The 23,889-nt window shown below is 41.5% G+C and overlaps 1 protein-coding gene across 1 annotated transcript in view; it reads left to right on the forward strand.

Annotated features, from left to right (window-relative positions):
* The window catches only part of uvrag (UV radiation resistance associated gene), a 147,827-nt gene that overhangs the window by 40,452 nt on the left and 83,486 nt on the right, over positions 1–23,889 (forward strand). Inside the window, exons 8-12 of the mRNA XM_080040620.1 lie at positions 1,145–1,271; positions 11,779–11,863; positions 14,605–14,692; positions 15,520–15,580; positions 21,705–21,870. Of these exons, the coding sequence (XP_079896746.1) occupies positions 1,145–1,271; positions 11,779–11,863; positions 14,605–14,692; positions 15,520–15,580; positions 21,705–21,870 (527 nt within the window). The remainder of the gene's footprint in view (positions 1–1,144; positions 1,272–11,778; positions 11,864–14,604; positions 14,693–15,519; positions 15,581–21,704; positions 21,871–23,889) is intronic.

Raw genomic sequence — 23,889 nt, forward strand, 5'->3', positions numbered from 1 at the left:
GCTGTTTATCAACAGCTAAATAACTACTTAGCAATGAACAACTGCTTTGATGTTTTCCAGTCAGAAGAGGACTTGAGAGATTCACTAGACTGTTAGCACTGAACATGGCTTTCTTTGTGTTGGCCGTTCCTCTTTAGTATTTTAATATTCTTTATCTAGTGAAAGGTGGCTGAGCACATGTTTGTCTTTCAGGCGGCATGCACATGTCAATGCTGTGGTAAGCCAAAATGTCTGCTGTGAATGGCCTTTTACCCGCGTAAGATGCCCAGCTATCACAGGGGCAACAAAATGAAGCGTTGAGTGAGGGAGCGCTCAGTCAAGCCAGGTCTATAAAGATGTCTGATTTGGAGCTCTTGTGTGGGTGGGCCCGGGTTGTGGAGGGCCCTTTAAGATCTCAAGTGTGTCAGTACACCATGTAGTGTGTGTGACAGCGAGCCAGCATCCACACAGCAGGATCTGCAACTGTAAGCTCTTTAACAAATTGAAGTAGAATATATAACTAATTAATGAATGTGCAATTTGAAGTCACATTGCGCCGGAAACAGACTTGCTTTTGAATTGCTTTGTGCTGCCTAATTTAAAAGAACCTATGTACTTTGCATTTTTTGCTGGCAAACAAAACACTGCACAAGATGGGTCGAAGTGAATTTCAAGGTCAGGAATAATTCAAAAGTTTGTATCCCTAATTATAATGGCTCTTGTGCTAGTCGTTATGCTCCTCATAGGGCCCATCTTTACACATCTAATCAGAGGAGCTGCTTGCATGCCAACAGGCAGAACTGCACATCAGTTAACCCACTGCCAGCATTCCCATGACTTGGGGTCATTACTAAACCTTTTCACCTGTCACACTGATCTCCGGGCTCAGTCAAATATTTTCAATAGCCAAGTCATTCTCCATCTCTCTTTCCATAAATTGTTGACAATGGATTCTGGATTATTGAGGGCAAGTATTAGGTCAGAATATGTATGTTAAATTAGTGCGACATTGGATCAGCTTGCAAATACATGGCTTGTTTTTAAAGGGAGCTAGAAGGAATTAACAGTGGCTTTATAAAGGCTAATAAACACTCAAACATGCTAAATATTTTCCTTCATCCTCTTTCCCTGTTTTCTCCCCAAATATTTCTCTTTTGTTGAGCAGAAGAAGGAGCGTGAGTGCATGCAGCTGCGTCTAGCCGTGCTGCGTAGTGAGCTGCAGCGCCAGGGGAAGGCCCTGGGCCGAGAGATAGACCACAGGCAGAAGGACAGGGCACAGCTTCACAAGAAAGGTAAAGCTAACGGCTGCTAATACATGCGCTAATGTGCCCAGCTAATACCACACCACAATTAATACTGTTGTTAGCTTTTCCCCAATGCAATATAGGGTGTGACTTGGTCTATATACTTGCTTTGTTCATCTTATGCACACACAACATTATGATGGGTTACTAATAAACTACTACAAATGTAATTTGCCTTGGGGGTGAACATTGCTCTTATTTTCCATTCTAATATTATATCAATCAATGTAAGCGTACTGTACTCTTTAAAAGCCAAAAGCAACTTAGCCAGAAATGTGAATACACATTAGACCAACCTTTAAATGTATGTAGCTGTAGTCAATACATTAGATCAGGGTGTTTGCCCCCCAAATTAATACTAAAACTAACATGAACACAGCCACACACTGGGCATTTACTATTGCATCATGTGATGATCATTTCTTGTCTATAATGGTGTGGCATGACTAATCCAGCTTGGTTGACTAGTCTTTGTATAACGGTAAAAACACATCCGCTATTCCTCCAAAATCCCCTGTTTAACTATATGGTGCTGCTGCATACTAATTATGAAAAGTAGGGCTGTCAAACTATTACAATTTTGAATCAGATTAATCACAGGGTAGCTGTGGATTAATCATGATTAATCACGATTAATCACCATTCGAAATATGCCCAAAATGTTTTCACTTTCTATGTATATTGTTGTAGGAACCGAAAGCTAAATAAATTAATATCAAACTAAAACATAGGCTACCACAACATAATTCAATGTGGCTGTCTCTTTGCTATGTTTATGAGCAAATATATAGAATGACATTTTTTTGGTGTCTTCAAGTGATTCCGCTTGCTGCTGCGCATCACCATTGTGCCCAGTGTGCAGATCCTGGGTCAGCCATAACGTTAGAGTGACGACTAGTGCAGAGCTGGTGGGATATGTTGGGCCAGTCATTCTGAGCATGCGTTAATTGCGTTCAAAAAAGGAGTGCATCCATTCCAGAAATGAATCACCCTGTGTTAACACTTTCATTTTGACAGCCCTAATACAAATATATAGAGAATCTTAACCTTTTGAGCATTCATTTTGTTTATGATACAGAAAGCACAGGCCTAACTGTAATATTTTGCCAAAACAATAGATACATTTCCAACTTTCTTTACTATACCCTTTGTGATATGGCTCTCAACAGTAAATTCAGCACCCCACCCCACCCTAGTAAAATGTTAAATACAGTTAAATAGAAGGCAAAACAAGTTCATTACAAAGTTCAAGGATGCACACATCACTATGAAGTCATCTATGAAGATACTGTTCAAAATAGGTCTTAAATGTACAGGATTTACCAATTTGTCAGTTCCAATATGTGTTTTAGCACAGATATTTACTTAAAATACATGAGTCAAGGTCCCAGCAGCGTGTGTGTGTGTGTGTGTGTGTGTGTGTGTGTGTGTGTGTGTGTGTGTGTGTGTGTGTGTGTGTGTGTGTGTGTGTGTGTGTGTGTGTGTGTGTGTGTGTGTGTGTGTGTGTGTGTGTGTGTGTGTGTGTGTGTGTGTGTGTGTGTGTGTGTGTGTGTGTGTGTGGTATTACCTGTTCATCTCTAAGTACAGTCAAGAGTGTTCGCAGTGAGATGATTACACACACACACACACACATCCATAATATACAGTATATTGAGCCATTCCTGTGGTCCTTGCCTAGCCTATAAGTGTTTGTGTGGTTGTGTCATTTAGTCCAGTCTGCAGCTCCTGATTGTGATGTCTGAGAGCTGAGGTGGCTTTTACTGCTGCCCGCCACTGTTCATAGGGAAACAATAGGCTCATGAAAAGGGAGTGTTAGTGTAGCTTGGTTTGACAAATATACTCACACATAAACCCAGACACACATACAGGTGTAAACAGGTTGCAGATATGCACACACTGGGCCCGTTTTCACGATAACGTCAGCTCTTAGCGCCCTACGAAGACTCCTACGTTATGACTTAGCAAAGTTGTTCACCTCTATAGTCGTGGTTCCCGAATGGTTTCTTAGGAGTCTTCTTAAGAAACACTCCTTACGTCGTTCGTACACGGAGCTGTCCAGAAAGAAAGTGCTGAAATCGATTGCTCAGAATTCGATTTTCCATTTCATGCGCAGGTGCATGACAGCACTATATTATAAAATGTAGACTTTTTTTTTTGTGGCAGTTCCATGCGCAACGGAGATTTCTGGGTTAGCCTACTGTACAGTGGCGGCGACTAGTGTCAGGAGCTGAAACATCCCTACGGTAGAGCTAAGAAGGCTCTGAGGGCGCTCCAGACCAACCTTACCAACGTATGACGTACGAAAGAGATTCGTAGCAAAGAACGTTTCGGGAAACACGCAAAATGTTAAGTAGGAACTCTAAGTAGGGGATACGAATGATGTAGTGTTAAGAAGGCTCTAAGAAGGCTTGGGGAAAGCGGGCCCTGCATACAATGAGTCTGCTGGAAGCTTGACTGCATCAGAAGGACCTTGAATGAATGAGATCAAACTACTGGTAGCTGCCAAATCAGAATAATGATTACCAAGTGAATTTATTTTGAGCAGAACAGATTGCTAAATGTTGGGATCACTTCCTGTGCTGCTTTCCAAAAAAGCATTGCTTGCACTGACTAGATATATCTCTGTTCTCCTGCCATGGACATGATACGGACGTGTTTGTCTTAAAGTAGGCCAGGTGCTCTCTATATAGGAACCTCGTGTTAGAGAGATCAGCATGGGCTTCGGCCAAAGGGCAGGGCAGCTCACTGAACCTTCGACCTGCTGGTGGGGAATGATAATGATTAGCATGGAGTCTGCACACACGCGCACACACGCGCACACACGCACACACACACACACTCTGACACACTCTGACACACACTGACACACACACTGCGCTAAGGGTTGGAGGGAGAAGTTTCCTTTGTGCTGTTAATCCTCTGCCTTTTTAGCTGTCACCACTCCGTCTACAGCCAAAGGAACTCGCTGCTCTCACTGATGGCTTTCTTCCAGACTGGACAAGTGCTTATTAAGAAACACAAGGAAAAAAATTCCTTAAGCTGGTTAAGAGGGAAAAGGTATTTTAGGACAGATTGAAATGCTGTAAGGCCGTAGGCAGGGCCGTGCTGAAAATCCTGTTGTTTTTCCCCCCAGACTCATAACTCAAAAGCCATATGCTGCCGAGCTCTGCTGCACTTCCAGCTTGTTGTTTAACTCTTCTAATCAAGCCTGCACATATTCATTTGTTTCACTATCGGAAAACCCCGTGCATTAATTCCAGACAGGATACTGCAGGGGACATGTGTTTACAGCGTTTCATACAGCAGCTGCTTTTGTGTCTGATTGTATTTAGATTGGCACTGCAGAGAGTTTGTTTCATCTGATATCAACTTTCAGATGAAGAAACATTATTTTATCAATCGCTGCTTAAATGTCATTCTGAACCTTTCCTCTGGAGACTCCCATTGGCTCGTCTATCAAAACACACTGTCCCACTCAGTCATGCAGATTGCTCATCAGGCAAGCTGGTGTCTAGGGACCAATGATTATTTACCCATTTACTGTCAATGTTGATTCAATTAAAAGCAAGTGTTTTTCTTTGGTTGGATTTTCACACATTCCAGTGCTTATTCCGGGTTTCTCTGTAAGTTGTATTGACACGTTGACAGCATGAGCACATTGCTACGTATCCCCAGATGGCATCTCGTATGGAACGTTAATCTCCATTCCTTGTCACGCAATTTAGGATCTCTCACGCAGTCACAGTGCCTGTTATCAACCTCTTATTCCCGAGGTGAACATCCTCAAAAGGCCCCAAACCTACAGTGAAGGTGCTGCATAGGGATGTGCGCCACCACTCATTTTACTGTTTCACTTGTCTAGTCTAAAATGATGGAAACACTCAGAAACAGACCAAACTGAGCACATTTCTATCTATGATGGGTTATTTTCTCTGATGGACCAGCATCACAGCGGCGAGCTCATGATTGTTTGCGTTTGCCTGCTTGTACCAGCGTCAGTAGCAGTTTGTCCTTGGAGCTTCAGGTCTAGTTGTTAGCATTGGATGTGGTTTGTCAGTGATCCAGGCAATTTTTTTGCTTGGATCACTTGACATAATTGGAAATGTGCATAAACAGGACATTCTTGTAGAATAGCTATTAGAATGCTGATTCATTCTTAACCGTTCAACCCTGGACAGTGTTGACATAATAATTAATTGTGACAAGCGTGTGACCCCATCAAAACCAAAAAATAAAAATAAGCAGTCGGCATCATCCTGACGACAGGTTAACAACTAGCTGTGGGATGCCCACTGATGGTACAGTGATGGCAGTCAAATCATAGCAGGAGTTTTGTTGCTCACTTGTCTGGCAAATACAGACACACTACTAAGTCCACCGCACGGCCTTGACACAGTTAATGTGACCATGACCACAGTTTTCTTTTTGCTTCTTTACAGCTGTGAATTTAAAATAAAAAGTATTCCCTTTCCCCCCTCCCACCAGAAATGAATGGATTTGGTTTTGATGGGGTCACACTCTTGTCACAATTTCCTCTGGTCTAATTTCCCTCCTTTCCACTTTTGAGCAGACCACATAAATCAGGTCCGTGAACAGCGTTTATTGTACTTAGGAACGGTAGTTATTCTCACGCGCCGTTACATGGCCAGGGCTCCCGACCCAATAAATGTCAGCGGTCGGGTTTCCCTAGTGTAAAGGAACACAGGTCTTGTGAAGGTGTAGTGTTTGTGGAGGTATTTGTCACCTCCCAGAGAAAAGGTCTCATATTGAAGCCATCATCATTAAGGGATCCTATAGCAGCAGCTTTGCACATTTCCATCCCTTTGCTTTGGCTTGCATCTTGACTGTGAGGATAGGGGCTGACAGGTACTGCAGTCCAACACTCTGCCTAATGACCAACTAGGATTTGTTCCTAAAGGTTTCCTGCTCTTTGGTTAACCCCCCTGACATCCCTCTCTGGCTCTGTCACAGCCAGAACCTTTCCCTCCTGTAGTATGAGGAGCCCTGCTTTAAAAACAAGGCTGTTCTGATGGATGATTTGGAGTTGGAAACAAACACATGTTCTTTACAGATGTGTTTCCAACATGCAGCATTCTAATTCCAAGACACTACTGTAGTAAATTAATTTCAAACAGATTCACTGAGCTCTTGAGCTTATTTTTATTGGTTGTGGTTTTGTTTGGAGCTAATGGAATGCACTGTTCCCTCTACATTATAGCCATTTTCATAATTTTAGACAGCTGCATGGATGAACACTCCCTTGAAAATAATGACACTAATTGAAACTGAACATCTTAATGCGTTTTAATAAACTGATCATCATTTACAGATTCTTTATGTGGGATCTTTTTCCACTTTGCTGTGTGATTTATTATCCGCAATTCCATATTAAAAAGGACCAGATTGGGAAGATGCCTCATGACAATATCTTTTGAGTTTGTTGCACTATTTGCACAACACACAACATGATCTCTGCTCAGGAAACATTGGGAAGCAGTCTGGTGGTGTTGCTTTTAAAGTGATACATCCACTTTAACCCTCTGTGAATTAGCTGATGTTAATTGATGTTGAGTGTCATTTTGAATGACACTGACCCTCGCACGGACCAGTTTCACTTTGAATTGTTACAGTTTTGTTGAATGCTTAAACACTTAAAGTGAACTCTATGACCAAAGCATCACAACCTCTAACTTTTGTAATCATGCCCCAAAAAAGCACCAACCCAAACACAATATATGATTTGCACTGTTTGAAATTCTGCAACATACTTCTGCAAACCATTGTTGACACATTGTTCAAAAGGGAAATCTCCTGCAATCATCTGGAGAACACATCTACTTAAAATACAAAACATACCGTACTTTCCGTACTATATGCCGCACTGGACAATAAGCCGCAGGTGTTATAATGTTTAATTACCATATGTAAGAGTTCGTGCACAGAGGGGATTGTCGGGAAAGAGATGGCTGCTTGAGGAAGCTCCCACATTTCAACAAACAAGTTGCATATTTGCATAACGTACGCAAGTGTTACCATTTAGAGTAATAGTAGCTACTAGGGATGGGCACGAGTGTTTTCGCTACTCGTGTGATCGCTTGCATTCCTCGAGGATCAATCGATTCCTCGTTAAACTTTTTTCTATTTTTAGGACGCAACGCATCTGTCTACAGAACAACGGTTGACCGCAGTAAAGCGCTCAATGCTTATGTCAAACAGTCACAGTTGCCATATGATATTAAGGATTTATTTTCCACAAGTTTAAAACACATTTTCCTAACTGAAAGTAATTAAATAAGCGGGCCACAATTTAAACCGATCGAGTATAGGTCTGCGGTGGAGAGAGAAAAAAGAGAGAGAAAAAAAGCATGGGCTGTAGTTGGCTAACATTCAAAATAGACATTTAAAATAAGAAGGGCAGCAAATACAATACAATTATTGTCCTACAATTTAAACACATAGATAGGCTAAATAACTCACCAAAGCAGTAGAAGTAGTAGGCTAGTATATCCAACCGCGTAATGCTCACTCCTGTCCGTGACTAATTACCGCGACTAATTCCTCGTTAACGGAACCTATATTCCATAATAAAGGCTTCTTAAATGTCGTTTGCTCTAATGTGCCCGAAGTCAGCCTGGCTTCTTTACGTGACTTTCCAAGTTTTCCAGCACCGCATTCAGCTCCGCGGTGCTGTGGAGACCACACACTGGCTGCGCTGCACGGAGGTGGCAGTTATTTGCGGTTTCTGTTTGACACAACGCTTAGTTTATTTAACTTGGATCAAATTATTTAATTTTGTTAAACTTTACATCCGTTTTGTGCTGTTTTGTACACGTATATAACATTTTAAAATAGGGGCGGCCCGCCGGCCGGCCTAAAGGCTACAAACACTAAAAAAAACAAAAAACTATTTTCCTCATCCACCAATCGAGATCATTTGAAACGAGGAGTACTCGAGTACTCGATTACTAACGCCCATCCCCAGTAGCTACAGAATATATACTGTGCTGTGTAATAACAGGGTCGAAAAACGGGGAAAAAGTCGCGGCTTGTAGGCCGAAAAGTATGGGAACCAAAATTGGAAAAACACACACACTCACAAACATGAAAATAAATAAATAAATTGAATACCAATCAGTCTGAGCCTTAGCACTACAGATAGACCTCAGATGAGCTCAGCTTTTTTGTGAAAACTTTTGAAAAATTAATGCAGTAAGAGTCAGGGGAAGAGGACAAGAGAGAAAGTGGCACTTTGGGGAACCATGTTATAGATCATGGCCTATCAATGAGGAAGCCTGGACAGAGAGTGCAGCCCAACCTGAGTCTCTACACAGTAGCTCCATAGTTAGGACATTAAGACTGGAGTGGTCAGGTGATATTTATTTTCTTAGTTGCTTCTCAAAGGATGACATTGTATGTGATGTTGATGAAGCGATGTGGCCAGACAAAAACAGGAGGCAGTATTTTTAGTTTACCATTGTTCCCTAATTTTACTGTAACTGTTTCTGAGTTTATAGTGACACACTGAAATGCGATCCTACCCATTCGTTGTGTTTTTTCTTTTTTTTTTGCCAAAACCTTGAAATGGCAAAAAAAACTTTCTATTCTTGTTTTCATGTGTCTAAATAAACTGTGGTAGATACATCTTACAAAAAATTCTGCCAAAAACTTACACATTCTAATAATGGCTGTGTTTTGCATAAAGCACAGATTTTAAAAGGGATTGTTAGGTTTTGAATTCAAGAGTTTTGCCACAGAGGTGAGACGTTTATCTCCTAGTGCTGTCTTATTGGGCCTGTGTGTTAAGTTTTGACACAGTGAGCCAAAGAGTGTAGCTCATGTCCCAAATCAAAAAGCTCATCGACTCATTCATTGTCATGGTCATGATTTTTCAACATTGGATTTACCAGGGTGCTTGTGGTGTATTGGTTAGAGCCGTGGCGTTTGCTGCAGTTTGACTGTCCATACCCTGACACAAACTGGAACAGCTTTACAGGGATGAAAGGATGAGAAGATGGATGGATGGATAGAAGAGATAGGACAGAGCTGGGCAATACATGAAAGAAAGAGTGCAGCACAGGCCCACAGATGAAATATGTTTTTTATGTCAACACTCACAACTGAGCTGGCCGGCCTGTCGGACCTCTATCTTTCTTCCTAGATAATCTGATATAGATACTCCTGAGTATCTTTATGTTGCCTCTGTCAGGCTATCTCTTGTCCCACCCTCATGCTGTCAGTGTGAGAGGCATGGCTGGGAGTGGAAGTATGTGTCCTGATCCATCTGTGATTTCATCATCTTAATTGCTCAATATGCAATTTTCTGCCAGCTCATCTCGTCCTATTTGGCTCAGGGTGTATTGCATTTTTCTCTTTTGGTTTTCTCCAAACTCTAGAAATGGAATGGGAAGAACAGGGGAATCTCTAAGCAATGTACATGGACCTCTTACACAACCTTCTACTGTACCTCACTGTTTATGCCCATACTGTGCTTCAATGCATGTGTACAGTGTTAAGGAGATGAAAGGCTAGAGCTTAAGTGTTTGAAAACGTGGCTTAAACCTAACAAAACCTTATAAAAACTGAGTGTGCTCATAGTTGGTGCATGGTCGATGTATGTATGGGGAAACGCTGGAGAATCACACAATATCTTGACATTTATTGCATAAGTGTATGGACATTGTTTTGCCTGTTCGACATAAATGTAGTTTCTTTTCAATTAAATGGTTGTCCAATAAGGCCTTACAGAGAATCCTGAATGATCAGTATTCCTGTGGGCACCTGGAAAATGACTTTATCACATGACCACGCCACAACTCTTGGTTGAGGTGAGGTTAGAGGGGCAGTGAGTTGGCCCAGCTCTTGGCCTATAGTCACACAGAGTGAGGCCAGCCACCTTGGGGAGAACGCTCATTACCACTGTTTATATTCACAGTCTGAACATAAAGCATACGCTCTGTGATTCTTGGCGTGGAGAGCTATGTTTTGTGGCTCTACTCTTTCTTCACCATTGATCCACAAGCAGAGTCCTTTAGCTGTATGCACCTGATGGTCTGTCTCACCAGACTTGGCTCTTAATGAGGACAACCATCAATGTTTTAGAAAATTGAAGTTTATGGCCATAATGCAAAATGCAATGTGTGGCGAAAAACTCACACTGCACACCACCCTGAACACACCATCCCCACTGAGAAACATGGTGGTTGCAGCATCATGCTGTGGGGGTCCTGTTCTTCAGCAGGGACAGGGAAGCTGGTTAGAGTTGATGGGAAGATGGATGGAGCCAAATACAGGGCACACAACCTGTTAGAGTCTGCAACAGACTTGAGAGTGGGGTGGAGGTTCACCTTCCAGCAGGACAACTACCCTAAACACACAGCCAGATCTACAATGGAATGGTTTAGATCAAAACATAGGCATGTGTTAGAATGGCCCAGTCAAAGTCCAGACCTCAATACAATTGAGAAGATCTGGAAAGACTTGAAAATTGCTGTTCACAGACGCTTTCCATCCAATCTGACACTGAATCTGAAGCTCAAGCTATTTTGCAAAGAAGAATGGGCAAAAATGTCAGTCTGTAAATGTACAAAGCTGGTAGAGACATACCCCAATAGACTTGGAGCTGTAATTGCAGCGATAGGTGGTTCTACAACGTATTGACTCAGGGGGGCTGAATACTTATGCACGCCACATATCTCAGTTTTTTATTTATTAAAAATATTAAAAACCATGTTTCATTTTCATTCCACTTCACAATTATGCGCCACTTTGTGTTGGTCTATCACATGAAATCCCAATAAAATAAATGTACGTGTGTGGTTTTTACGTGACAAAATGTGGAAAAGTTCAAGGGGTATGAATACTTTTTCAAGCCACTGTATGTTGATGGTTATTGTGAATCACTGCTTTGTCAACCTATCTATATGTTACTGCTCCAAAACAGAACCCATCAGACATTTCAAAGTGTAAAAATGAAATCACTGAAATGTATATGTTTATTAAATACTCGTACCTCTTGTTTATCCAAATCATGTAACTGTAAATTGCGTTTCTGTTGCGTGTGCCTGCCATCCCTCTGTATGTGATGCTGTGTGGTTAAAGCAATATTATTTTACACAACCCTAAATTAGTTTTGCTTCTATCCGGTTTCATGCCACACTGAGGTATTGTGAGCTTACCAATATTGCGTTTGCACAACTTCCACAAGCTGTCTCATCCCTTATCTGTTTGCTTTTTATTTATTTGCCCAGCATCTCTGTATTTATAGACTCTTGACAAATTGTATCACTTGAATATTATTGTTTGGTTTTTCTGTGGTGTCAAAAAGGATAGGCTTTTGGCCTTGATCAAAAGAGCTGTTTGATCTGGCTTCAGTTGAACAGTGGATGGCAGCCAAGCCAACGCATAGCCCACCTGGTGGTTCAGATGTACCTCAACACAACACAACACACACAAACACACCTGATCATTTCCTCTTTTCTCTTTCTGTCCCTGCCAGAGGAAGCCTTCTCCGCTCAGCACGACAGTCTGAAGGAGGAGAAAGAGTCTTTAACCAAGCTGCAGAAGGAATGCACTGCCAAGAGGTATGTGTGTGTTAACCTGTAATTAGCTATTGCTTTATTTCTGCCCAAAACCCCCTCCACTTTTTACGCGCATGTATCCCCATGTAGTCAGCTAGACACTAGCCAGAGCCCACTGAAAGATGTGACCTAAGGTGAATTCTGATGGGACTACTACACCCTGCTCCCTGCCCCCCCAACATGCTCTATCCAGACAAAGGGATGTTTTTTTTCTTATGTTTCCGTTTTTCTATTTATGTGTTTTCGACGGAGAGTTTGGCACATTACATTAAAAACCCCAATGGGTGTGCTTTTGCCTTGGCCTGTGGTGAGATGTGCCTAGCCTGGAAGCCCCATCGTTGGTGTGAGCAGTTACCTGGCAGACACACAGAGCTCCAGAAAGGCCAACAGGGGCCAACAGAGTAGGCAAACAGGAAGTCAACCCCGACACCTTCTGTACATCTGCCTAGCATCCACGCCTAGATATCTGTCCTATATGTTGTTCATGGAAACGTCTCGTCTTATTGAACGTCCTGTAAGGGGAAGGGTTTGTTGAGAAAACACACCTACACCCTTTTTAGAATGTTTTTTCCCCTTTCCCCGTTTAAAGTTTCACCACTGTGGTCAAACAGCTCATCTCACAAGCAGCCATCTAAAAGGCATCAGTCAGGGTATCTTTAAAGCTCCCATATTATACACTTTTCGGTTCTATTATACACCATATTATATGGTCTTAGTGGTCCCTAATACGTTTTTCTTTAATTGTTTGCTGAAAAAAACTTTCAGATAATTTATTGTACTATGCTGATGCTCAGCTAATCTCACAATGGCGGCACCAAAATTACGCACCGAAACTTTCGTTCTTATTCGGTCTGGTTACTACCGTTTACGTCGGCACCGGTGCCATACTGGTACCGGGTTTCGGTGCCCAACCCTACTCGTAAATATACAATCTTTGAGCTCCCCCCGCCCCCTGTCCGGAAGCGAAGCCAGATATGCCTCGCCCTCTGTCTGTCAGGGCCGTGGACCAATAAGAAATAGGGGTGTGGGCTGCACAGTGGAAGCTTCTGGCTTTCCAATTTTTGAGGTCAGAAACGAGGAGAATTCTGACTGGAGTATATTGGGGGGGAGGGGTGGGGGTTTCAGAAAGGGGGAGAGTGAGAAAAGGAGAGATTGTTATTTTTTTAAATATTTTGGCAGTCTCTAGGCACACCGTGGACCCATGGATATGTTAGAACACATTTAAAAAGTGCATTTAGCATAATATGTGACCTTTAAGTATGGTAGCTGTAGTGTTGAGTAAAATGATTTGCTGAAGCCTACTGGAGGTGTTAAACCAACTCAAACTCAAATGTGTGCAGGAAAAAAACTTCCTTCCTTAACTTGTGACCCTTTTTGGGAAACACACTTACCCAGAACTGACTGGTCAAAGTCAAGGCTTGTAACATCACATAATGCCCTGGTATTGTCATTCTTACACTTTTTTTCTATGCATTAAACAAACAAGGTGAGCGTATTGATTATTGAGACATGCTGGTAGGCTGAGGGTGTTGCAAGCTGTTTCCCTCCTCCCATTATTACACTAATCTAAGCTGAGCTGAGCTAACTGATATGAGAGTGCTATCGAACATCTCATCTAACTTTCCACCATAAAGCAAATAAGCTTATTTCCCAACATTTTAACTTTTTTGTTGATAAAACTTACAGATGAACCTATGACATTTTGTTTATCATGGATTGATTTTTAGATAGTTACATTGGTAATCTCACTAGAAAATATTCTCAATACTCCTATCACTGTTTGTCACAACACTAGGAACTGTTTGCGTCCTTATACAAGCTAAATGTAGAGTATATTAAGGTAATACTACGGCTTTTTTCGTTTGTATGGACATTAGGAAGGACTTCCCTGTTTTAGGAGAGTGATTTGTAAAGGCCGAAAGGACAAATGAAGGCTTTCTGATCAATCCCTCATTCCAGAGCAACCTGTCTGTACAGCTGGGAAGAGCCTGCTAAGCACAGGCTAGGACTCTGCATCACCTTCACTAACCATTTCCCCCCCACTCCCTTTTGATCTGCATGACATGATGGAAGAAGTGCTGTACGTATTGTAGAGGACTTAGACAGGGCCACACAAGGCAGCCCATCCACTCTCAGATACAAGCAGTCACAATCCAGATTCAAATTCATAAATCCACCTTTACTTTCCAGTACAGCGTTTGCCTTTTAAAGGACCTCCAGCAGTCAGCGCATCGCTTACACTGATAACATGTTGCTCTTGGCTATGGAATGAAACAAGCCATTTGTTATCTAGCACTTCTTCTTAGATTGTTATTCCGTACTGACACTTTCTACCAATCAAGACATCTAGAATTGCAATAGAGGAAATCAGGGAAATGTATTGTTTTCTTCACAAAAGTCAATATTAGCAGATGAGTCACTTTGCTGTCTTCCACACAGGTCCTAGACACAAGCAGATCGGCCTTATCTTCTCCTTAGACCAGCATTTACCTGCTATTATTATGCTGCATAAATATCCCACCTCACTATTTGCCAGTAATCTTTCTATTTTCTCCAGCTTCAATGCGCTTTCTGCTTTACAGTGGGTCTATGTGACACAGTAACTAGTCTGGATGATTGTTTCATCTTTCTTTTAGCTCCACTCCTTCCCTGTGTGATCTGTGCTCTGTCTGTCCTCATGACGTCCAGCCTTGTGTCTCTCTAAATGAACTGTGTGTCCATTGTGTCTGCATTGGTCTCTCCAGAGAGCAGTTCCTCAAGTCCAACGCCCAGCTCACCTTCCGCCGGCGTCAGCTGCTGTCTGAGCTGTCCTACATCTACCCCATTGATGTGGTGAGTTGGTCCTGATGCTACGCTCACTGCACCACACGTTGCTGACAAGGCAACTGCAAAGAATAGTCTGGTTACTAGTCTGGATCACCGGATGTAGAAAGTGGAGATTGGGCTGTGACGGATTGTGTCTGGACTTGGACTCTTCCTCTTCCCCGCTGTAGCCTAGTGTTAATGCTGTAGCCTAGTGTTAATGCTGTAGCCTAGTGTTAATGCCCTGCTCAGAACGGGAGACAACAAAAAGTTAGTGTGCACGTGTGTTTGTTCAGCTGCTGCGCCAATAGTTTCTAGCTCATAGTTTATATATTTAATAAAAGTTGCCTCATACACTGATGTGTAAGTGTGCACACACACGGCGCCCGTCATTCACGGTGTTGGTCGGCACCAAATTGCACTATTTTAAAAGGACACCTTGCGGCTTTCTGGGCTAAGCTTTCCAAGATGATTATGATTGGTTTAAAGAAATGAAAACAGGCCCGCCCAGTTTACCCCCCCAATCCCCAAAATGATATAGCGTGCTGCCAGAACAAACTTCGAGCTGTAGCTGTTTGGTTACCAACATGTGAAACAAAGGCTAAAATGGTGTCATTGATTTTACTTCAAAATAATGGTGAACCCTGGAAGTTTATTTCTACTGCAGTGTTTTAGGAGATCATGCAGGGGCATCACCTTACAGTTTACCGTCACAGTCACTCTGTTTCTTTAAAAAATAATTGGCACACAAGCTAAGTTTTGACACCAGTAGTCAGTGATGGAATGACTTAAAGCCAATAGCAAAGCTGCTGTTTGCCTGGGTGTGTTCCTGCTGTCTGATCACTGTACTTCCACAGGCCAATCAGACGGACTATGTCATCTGCGGGGTGAAGCTGCCAAACTCTGAAGACTTCCAAGGTAATTTATGATGTGTCTGCTTGTGTGTTTTAAGGGTGAGAGGAGGATAGATGTGGTGAGGCATGCCGAACAAGTGTTGCCTTAGTTTCAATGTGTGTGGTTATACGTAGATGTTTGGTGAAGCCAAGCAATTTTACATTTTACAGCTGATGTTTTCATCGATACAGTGTCTATGATATCATAACTTTGGCTACTGTAGATGGCAATTTGGCATAACTATGCTACAGTATTATAGTTTTTATATTTTATAATTACCGATATGTCATTTCAATGGATAAAGACATAACATAATTGTCTCATCCACAGGGACTTAATAGTTTTCCTAGCTGGGAGGGGTTGACCCCTTTCTTAACCCTGGCTAGTTCTATACAATAAAAATCCCAATATACCCACACACATAACGTCCTCAGAGAGAGAGTGTGTGTGTGTGTGTGTGTGTGAGAATGCCTTCCTATATTTCTTCCAGCAGGGTGTGTGTGTGATGAGTTGGCAATGAGTGAGCATCAAAGTATCCACCTTCCTGCAGTCTTCAAATTAAATTAGGACCCACATGCCCAAAAATTTCTGGATGTATTCTTTTAAGTATTTTTATTTTGTATTCTTTCTTTCATTTTGATTTTTTTAAATATCTCACCCTTGCAATAAAAAGAGAGACAGAACTTATTCATACAATACAAACAAGTCTAGGTCCAGCGTAGTGCCAGCAAATGGGACAGGGGGAGGCTCCATATTAATCTAGCTAAAAAAATAAATAATAATAGATAGATAAGAATAAGGTTCTTGGAATTTTTTATGAAGGAAAAGCTTTGGTGTTTAGATCCAGGCATGTGGGCAGACAGAATAAGAACTAGGTTGGATTACACTCTTGTGTTGATGATGTAAGGGATGTTCACAAACCACATGGCTTGATTTTAAAGACAATGTATTAGGCAACAGGTTATTGGAACACAGTTTTGCCAGCCGACAGTTTTAGCTAGCAGCCCCTGTCATCATGTTGGTGTTAGAGTAAGGGTCACGCTGGATGTGTTGTGGTCAATGGGATGTGCTGTCACAGCAAATGAAACTACATGACTTGATGACCTCTCCGTAGCTCAGTTTATATGGGTGTTGAATGGTGAGCTTTGGTCTGCAGCGCTGAGAACACACTGGCCACTGTCCGCTCAACATTCTGCAGCTTCCCTTCCTCACAGCTAGTGAGAGCCAGCAGGCCTCTAAACCATAATTCATAAATAGCCCTCCGAATGTCCTCCGCTCCCCTCTGTCACACTCCACCTGCTAACATCTTTTTAACAGTACGGCAGTGACAGCCAGACCCCTTTGTGTTTGCAGCAATCACTTGTTCCGTTAAGGCGGAGGCCTGTGTCTGCTTCTGCCTCCCAGTGCTGCATAGGTGGACACCTGGCAGTGAGTAGAACAACTGAGCATGTGTTGTGGCTGAAGAGAGAGAGAGATGTTCCCTAATGCATTGACTGCTAACTAGCTCTTCTCCTCATGGTTCAGTGGGCGTGTGGTGCTTTGTGAATGTAGTGAAGAGCTGTCAGGTGGCCATACATATTCACCCTCTAACATGGCCATTACGCGTCCTGCAAAGGCCAGTGTAACACATTTTAGAAAGAGGTATGGAGAAGCATGTGTTTTACCCCTTCCATTGTAGCCCATGGCTGACCCCTGCTCTCACTCGTGTGAGGTCCAGAAGCCCCATCAAGTCTAGAACTGTCTGAATGTGTGTCATTTAGAAAAGGCCTACAGGGGGAGGAAGTTCCACGGTAAAGACCAGGGTCAGGGTTAGTCTGAATCCTAATCCTACCCTGGGTCATAGTGGAATAGGATGCTACTTAGGCCCTTCAAAGTTTTACATTTAACTAAGCTTTCCCCTGTCAGCTCAGCAGTATAATATTACACCAAGGTGTATAGTTGCATGGCCTTGAATTGACTAATATTCTTGTTTGTGTGTGTAGCATCATCCAAAAGCACCAGCGGCCAGGATGCTGTTTACGGCCGGAGCTTTTGTTGGTTTGGACTTAAATATGCGAGGAAGAATAATGACAGAAACCAGGCTGTCTGTGTTAGGTTGAAAAACACAGGGTTTGAGCCAAGTAGTCTACCACTCTCTATTGCCATAATGTATTATTTCAAAGTATTATGATAAAACACAGAATGATTTTAAACTTTGCCTGGAGCAGTGTCCTGCTGCTGGAGGACAATGTGAAAGCACTTAGCCCGTTGTCTTGAAACCGGTTTGCAGTTACTTTGCCTGATCAGAAATCATCAAATTCATCCACTTCTTCACCATTTAAGTTATATGGGCTCAGGCGGATCGTTATAGGCCCCTTATCAGTCTACGTCACAAAGCGTCACTCCCCGCTCTAGTGATGGTGAGATGAAGCCCCGTGAATGTGTCGAATCTTTCTGGCCAAATGCTTCACCAAAAAGCCTGATCAACAAAGCCCCATTTAACAGCTCATTTAGGAATACTGACATCTGCTGGTATGTTACGGTAGTGGCTCTCTTATTTCACGTAGCGAGCATAGATAGTATATAAAGTGAGGCAGTCGCATGATTTCAGAAAACGGGGCTTTGTTTGTCTTTAGTCACGTGGTACTGTGACAAACGATACAGGCCTCGAGACAGGCTTCATCTGGACACGCCCCCTTTGCGCGACACAGGTTTCGGGGCTTTCGTGTCGGACGTAACATCACTACCCCGCTCTACTGCGCATGTCATTAGCAGAAAGAGACGAGAGCGACACAAGCCACAATCATGTCTTGTTGTGCTGTTGGATGCACAAACCGTTGTTTGAATGGTGATAAAGCTAGTAAATGCCCAAATGCACCGCTGTATAATTACATAAATGAGTTGTGAAATGTTTACAATAAGGACAGTGACCGGAGACGAGGCTATAGCAATGGAAAGCAATGGAGGATTATTTACAATGACCCAGACGTTATACATCTCCGTCCTCTTCCATTGTGTTTGACTAGGCAGTAGGGGTTTGCACGTGCACACGTGTAGCCGCCGGTAAGTAGGCTAAATCATACCATTTAGGAAAAATCAATAAATGAAAACCGAGTGGGTTCGACATGTGCTAGCTTACTGTAGGCTACTAAAGCAGATAACACAACACATTATTGTGTTTGGTTATAATATTTATTCATTTAACTATTTAACTGCTCCACCATAAGTTTCACTTTCCTTTTCATCTCCGTCTCAAACAGCTGGTCTGATAAGCTGGTCGGCTCGCGAGCCCAACGGCCCCGACAGCGGGAGTCAGTCTAAAAACAGATGATCACAGCTAGTTATGATCACTTTTAAGTCAAAAAGCAAAATTATGAAATAAAGGCATCTCTGCCTCTCTCTGTCTATCTGTCTGCGGTCTTTCTCACTGCACACTGCCACTCTCCATCTGCACTCACCTGCCCTATCATTTATCCACTCACCTGCCCCTACGGGGCATTAAGACGTATCCCGTTCACTTGTGTTAATGTTTCCGCATAACCTATTTTATCACTCGTTGATAAACTGTTGTAGTAATCTGACAACATCGCTAGTTAACACCATGGACCTACAAAGAAACACCGCAACTGCAATATAACCAAACGGGTAACCATGGCAACCAGTCAAACAATTGCAGGTGCGCTGAGATCGTTTTCCGGCATGTGGCAGTGCCACGGCGACCATACCATGGCTTGTGCCGTTCAGTAACGGTAATGCCAGTCCAAACAATGGTATTCTGCGACCGGCACGCCCCGCCTCCCCCCTATAATTTCACGACAGGTATTGCCTTTACGGCAGAGGCAGGTAAAGGTAGTTGGTCTTTTTTGACACTATATCACAACATAACGCCATAAATAAATTGATTTATTCATGTCTCTGGTCCTTTCCGTTGTAAGGATATGTGCGATCTGTTTGTTGTTGCTTTTGAAATGACAGATGCTTTATAAAACAGTCGGACTTGCTCCGGTGACGGTAGTTAGCCTAGCCTCCTGAGCAGGTCTGACTAATCGATAACAGAGAATTAGCCCTATACAGCCTTGACTACAGAGGCAGGTTGCTATATGTACCAGGGGGTGACGCTGTTGCCTAGGGCTCTCTTAGCTCAGCGGGTAGGGAATTCTCTGATGAAACAGTAGACCTGAGTTTGCGTCCTGCCCGGGTTGTTTCTTTGCATCTCTGGACTAGACATTTAGAATTTTTTCACTGTATTTTATCAAGGTAGGCCTACAGGTTCCTATCGTTTAACACTGATTCTTTTTGTACTATTTGTGTTTCACTGTCACCTGCCATTTATACTAATAATAATAATAATAATAATAATAATAATAATAATAATAATAATAATAATAATAATAATAATAGTAATAATAGTAATAATAATAATAATACATTTAATTTATAGGCGCCTTTCAAGACACCCAAGGTCACCTTACAAAGCATAAAATTGTCATAAAATCATTAAAAACACAACATTGTGGAAAAACAAAACAACAAAACAAAATGATATAAATATGATAAATTCTACATATTTGGTCCAAAAAACTTCAGAATCAATCAAGGATGCACACCGTCGGGCCGTGCCGATCTGACTAACGGTCAGAGAGATATGCAGTCACAGACAGACAGACGTTTCTTGCTTGATAGATAGATAGATAGATAGATAGATAGATAGATAGATAGATAGATAGATAGATAGATAGATAGATAGATAGATAGATAGATAGATAGATAGATAGATGTACCATTCCCTACTGGCACCTACCGTTTTTCCACTGGCATGCCACTAATATTAATGGTATGTACCATTCCCTACTGGCCCCTACCGTTTTTCCACTGACATGCCACTAATATCCTGTGGTATTTGCCAGTTCATACTGGCAAATACCACTCATGATCCAGCTGCAGAATCATTTTGATAACAAAAAATATATGATTGGCAATACATGATGGAAGCATAAATTAACAATGTCAAAAGTGTGAAAAATAAAATTCAAGTAAAATGAGTATGAAAAAATGTAATAAAGAAGTGATTGAGATTTGTGTGCAATTATGATTGAGGGGCTCCCTTAGCTCAGCGGGAAGGGAGTCCCCTTACAGACCCAAGTCCAGCAGCAGACTTGAGTTCGCATCCCGCCCGGTTTTGTTCTTTGCATCTCTTGACTAGACATTTAGAATTTTTTCTCTATATTTTATCAAGGTAGACCTACAGGTTCCTATCGTTTAACACTGATTCAGTGTCATAAACCTTTTTGTACTATTTGTGTGCCATTTCCTACTGTCACCTGCCATTTATACTGGCACATACCGTTTCTCCACTGACAGGCCACTTTTGTAAAATGGTATTACCTTTTCCGAATGGCACCTACCGTTTCTCCACTGACATTCCACTAATATTAATGGTATGTACCATTCCCTACTGGCACCTACTGTTTCTCCACTGACATGCCACTCATATACTGTGGTATTTGCCAGTTCATACTGGCAAATACCACTTGATCCAGCGGCAGAATCATTTTGATAACAACAAATATATGATTGGCAATACATGATGGAAGCATACATTAACAATGTTAAAAGTGTGAAAACTAAAATTCAAGTAAAATAAGTAAGAAACAATCCGCATCTGCCGTGTTGATAAACAAATAAGCCCCCATATTGCCTTTGCTTCACCAGCATATATCTGAACGAAATTGGGTGTCCAATTGCTCCCAATGTTTTTTGTTTTGGTCATATGTAATGTGTGCTTTATCATATTTTGGAAAGCATTTTCCCACATGAAGTTGACTGCTCCTGTCCTTCTGAACACTGGGTTACCAAAGTGTTCTTGCTAGGATGTTTAGACACTGTTTTTGTTTGGAAGTTCATAAGATGTGGACACGCTTTGTGTAAATACAGATGGTGGATGTGATGTAAAAAAAAAAGTGAAAAGTTATGTTCCTCTTAAAATACTGGCTTTTGGGGTGATTACAACGCTGCTGTTTTGAATGTGGTGATATTTTCTTTTGGCTTTTGGCGTGTTGAAGTGTAGATCAGCCTTAAAATCCCATGGCTGGATTAACACATCCAACTTGTCTGGTCCCTGTCTAATGTGTGATGACTGGAGCCTCTCTTTCTACTGTGTGTCTTGCAGCAAAGGATGATGGGAGCGTGGCGGTCGCCCTGGGTTCCACCTCCCACCTGGTGCTGATGATCTCATGCTTCCTGCAGGTGCCTCTCAGGTATCCAGTCATCCACAAGGGCTCCCGCTCCTCCATCAAAGACACCATCACCGACAGACTAACGGAGAAGGAGCGAGAGTAAGTATATGCTCAAATACTGGGGCAGTAATAAAACATGTCAACAAGCTGAAATAATCCCATGTTTCTCTTTCAACACAACTGCGTTTCAAATCACATACTCTTTCTTTTTACTACACTACATACTAAAGTACAGAAGAGTTCTAGGGCCACAGGAGAGACAAAAAAATCAGATAAGGAAGTTTTTTTTTCATTTTGTTGAGAAATGTCAAGAATAAAGACAAATACTCCAAAATGCTATTGGAGTTAGTGTGGCATTTATGTATTTTCAGCATACTACAATTGACGTGCATGTATTGGGACATCCTAAATCTTTTTTTGGCATTCTAAATAGTAGGGAAGTATGGGTATTGGAACACAGGGAATGTGTCGTGAATGATGGTCTCCGTCTTCAATTTATGGTCGCTTTTCACTTTTTCTTGAAATGAATTCTCTCTGGGCTTTTGTGGGGATTTTTATGTAATGGATTGCAATCTGTTCCTCAATAACAGCACATTTGTAGATGTGTTTTTGTTGTTTATATATTAAAGAAAAAAGGAAAAATCCTGTTTATTGTTAATACGTTTTTTATAGACATCCTTCAAATTAATTTTGAATTCGTTTTTGATAAAGACAGAGGTTGAATTTAATGATGGAACATAACCCTGGCTGTTATTGTGTTGGTTAGATTTGATTGTGTAGTGATTTGTTTTAGAAAGACAGTGCTCCCCTATAAACAGAATATCTATTGGTGATCAACAGTTTCTAACTATTTACAGACAGTTTCCATACTCCACAGTTTTGGCGGCTATGATAGTTTATTTTATTGTATAATGTGATAAGAATAGATACATTTGAATTTAATCTGAAACCATGCTTGAAGTCAGTCTAACAAAATGACTGTTCACATCATCTACTAACTCACAAAGCTCATTTAGAATTCACTTACTTTAAAAAGGCAAAATACATTTTGACCACGGTTTCCCTGGTTTCCGGTGCCATCACTGACAGTGGAGTGGATCATGCATTGTTCCATTGTTCAAGTTGTTCAAACGCCACAAAATCTCATGTAAAGTTTGCAAAATATTCCTCTGCATGCTTACACATCTTTAGCTCCAGATTGAGTGCTGCTAATTTGGTCGTTTAAATTCTAAAAATATATTTTTTAAGGTTTAGTCGCAAATTTGTCCGACTGGGCTCTTGTCTCGCCGGCTGCTCTTCACTTTCTTCAAGGCAGTCAACTTTTTCAATTTGTCCAACCACTGCCTGTTATATAGTTCTATCTGTTATAGTTCTATCTGTTATATAGTTCTATCTGTTGAAAAGACACCATTGTACTCACAGAAAAGTCTTTTTTAGTAACAAGTAGTGAGTAGTGACTGCCTGTAAAATCTTGGAGCTAATTTGATTACTCACATTATTTATTTTATTACACTCTTCAATCAAACCATAAGAACCACATCTAATAACCCACTGCTGCCAGATTCCAAAGAGCTCAGATATTGTATTTAATGAATTGCCAGCCTTGTTATACTGTTATTCTCTTAGAGAATTAAAGTGGTACAATGTTAATATGGATTGTAGCCGAGCCCTGAAGTGGCTTATGCTGCTTGACTCATCAAATAGTTTTAAGAATTATCTGCTGTAAATTCTTGGGCAGGATGTAATTGGTCAAAGTAGAATGCAACACAAGACATAAGTCAAAATCCTTTTTAAATTATAATCAAAAGCTTTCCAAAAATGAATGTCATGCAGGTTCATGAATGGCCTCTTTCAGTTGAGTTGTAATGGTCACTTTGAAATAAGTATACGTTAAATGATACTTTGATTTCATACTAACTGTAACTACATTGTCTGGTTGTGTGTTCTGATTTGAGAGTTTTTTTCAATGTTTCTAAGAACCTCACAGTGTTAAATTCATCAATCAATTCATCTTTTACAGGAGTGTGTGGAGACCAGACCTGTATGCTTTCTCTCATTTAACACATTTGATGTTAAAAAATGTGCCTTCTCTGTGTACATCCTTGTATTGGGCCACAG

Source organism: Ammodytes marinus (assembly GCF_949987685.1).
Source record: "Ammodytes marinus genome assembly, chromosome: 14".
NCBI classification, from domain to species: domain Eukaryota; kingdom Metazoa; phylum Chordata; class Actinopteri; order Uranoscopiformes; family Ammodytidae; genus Ammodytes; species Ammodytes marinus.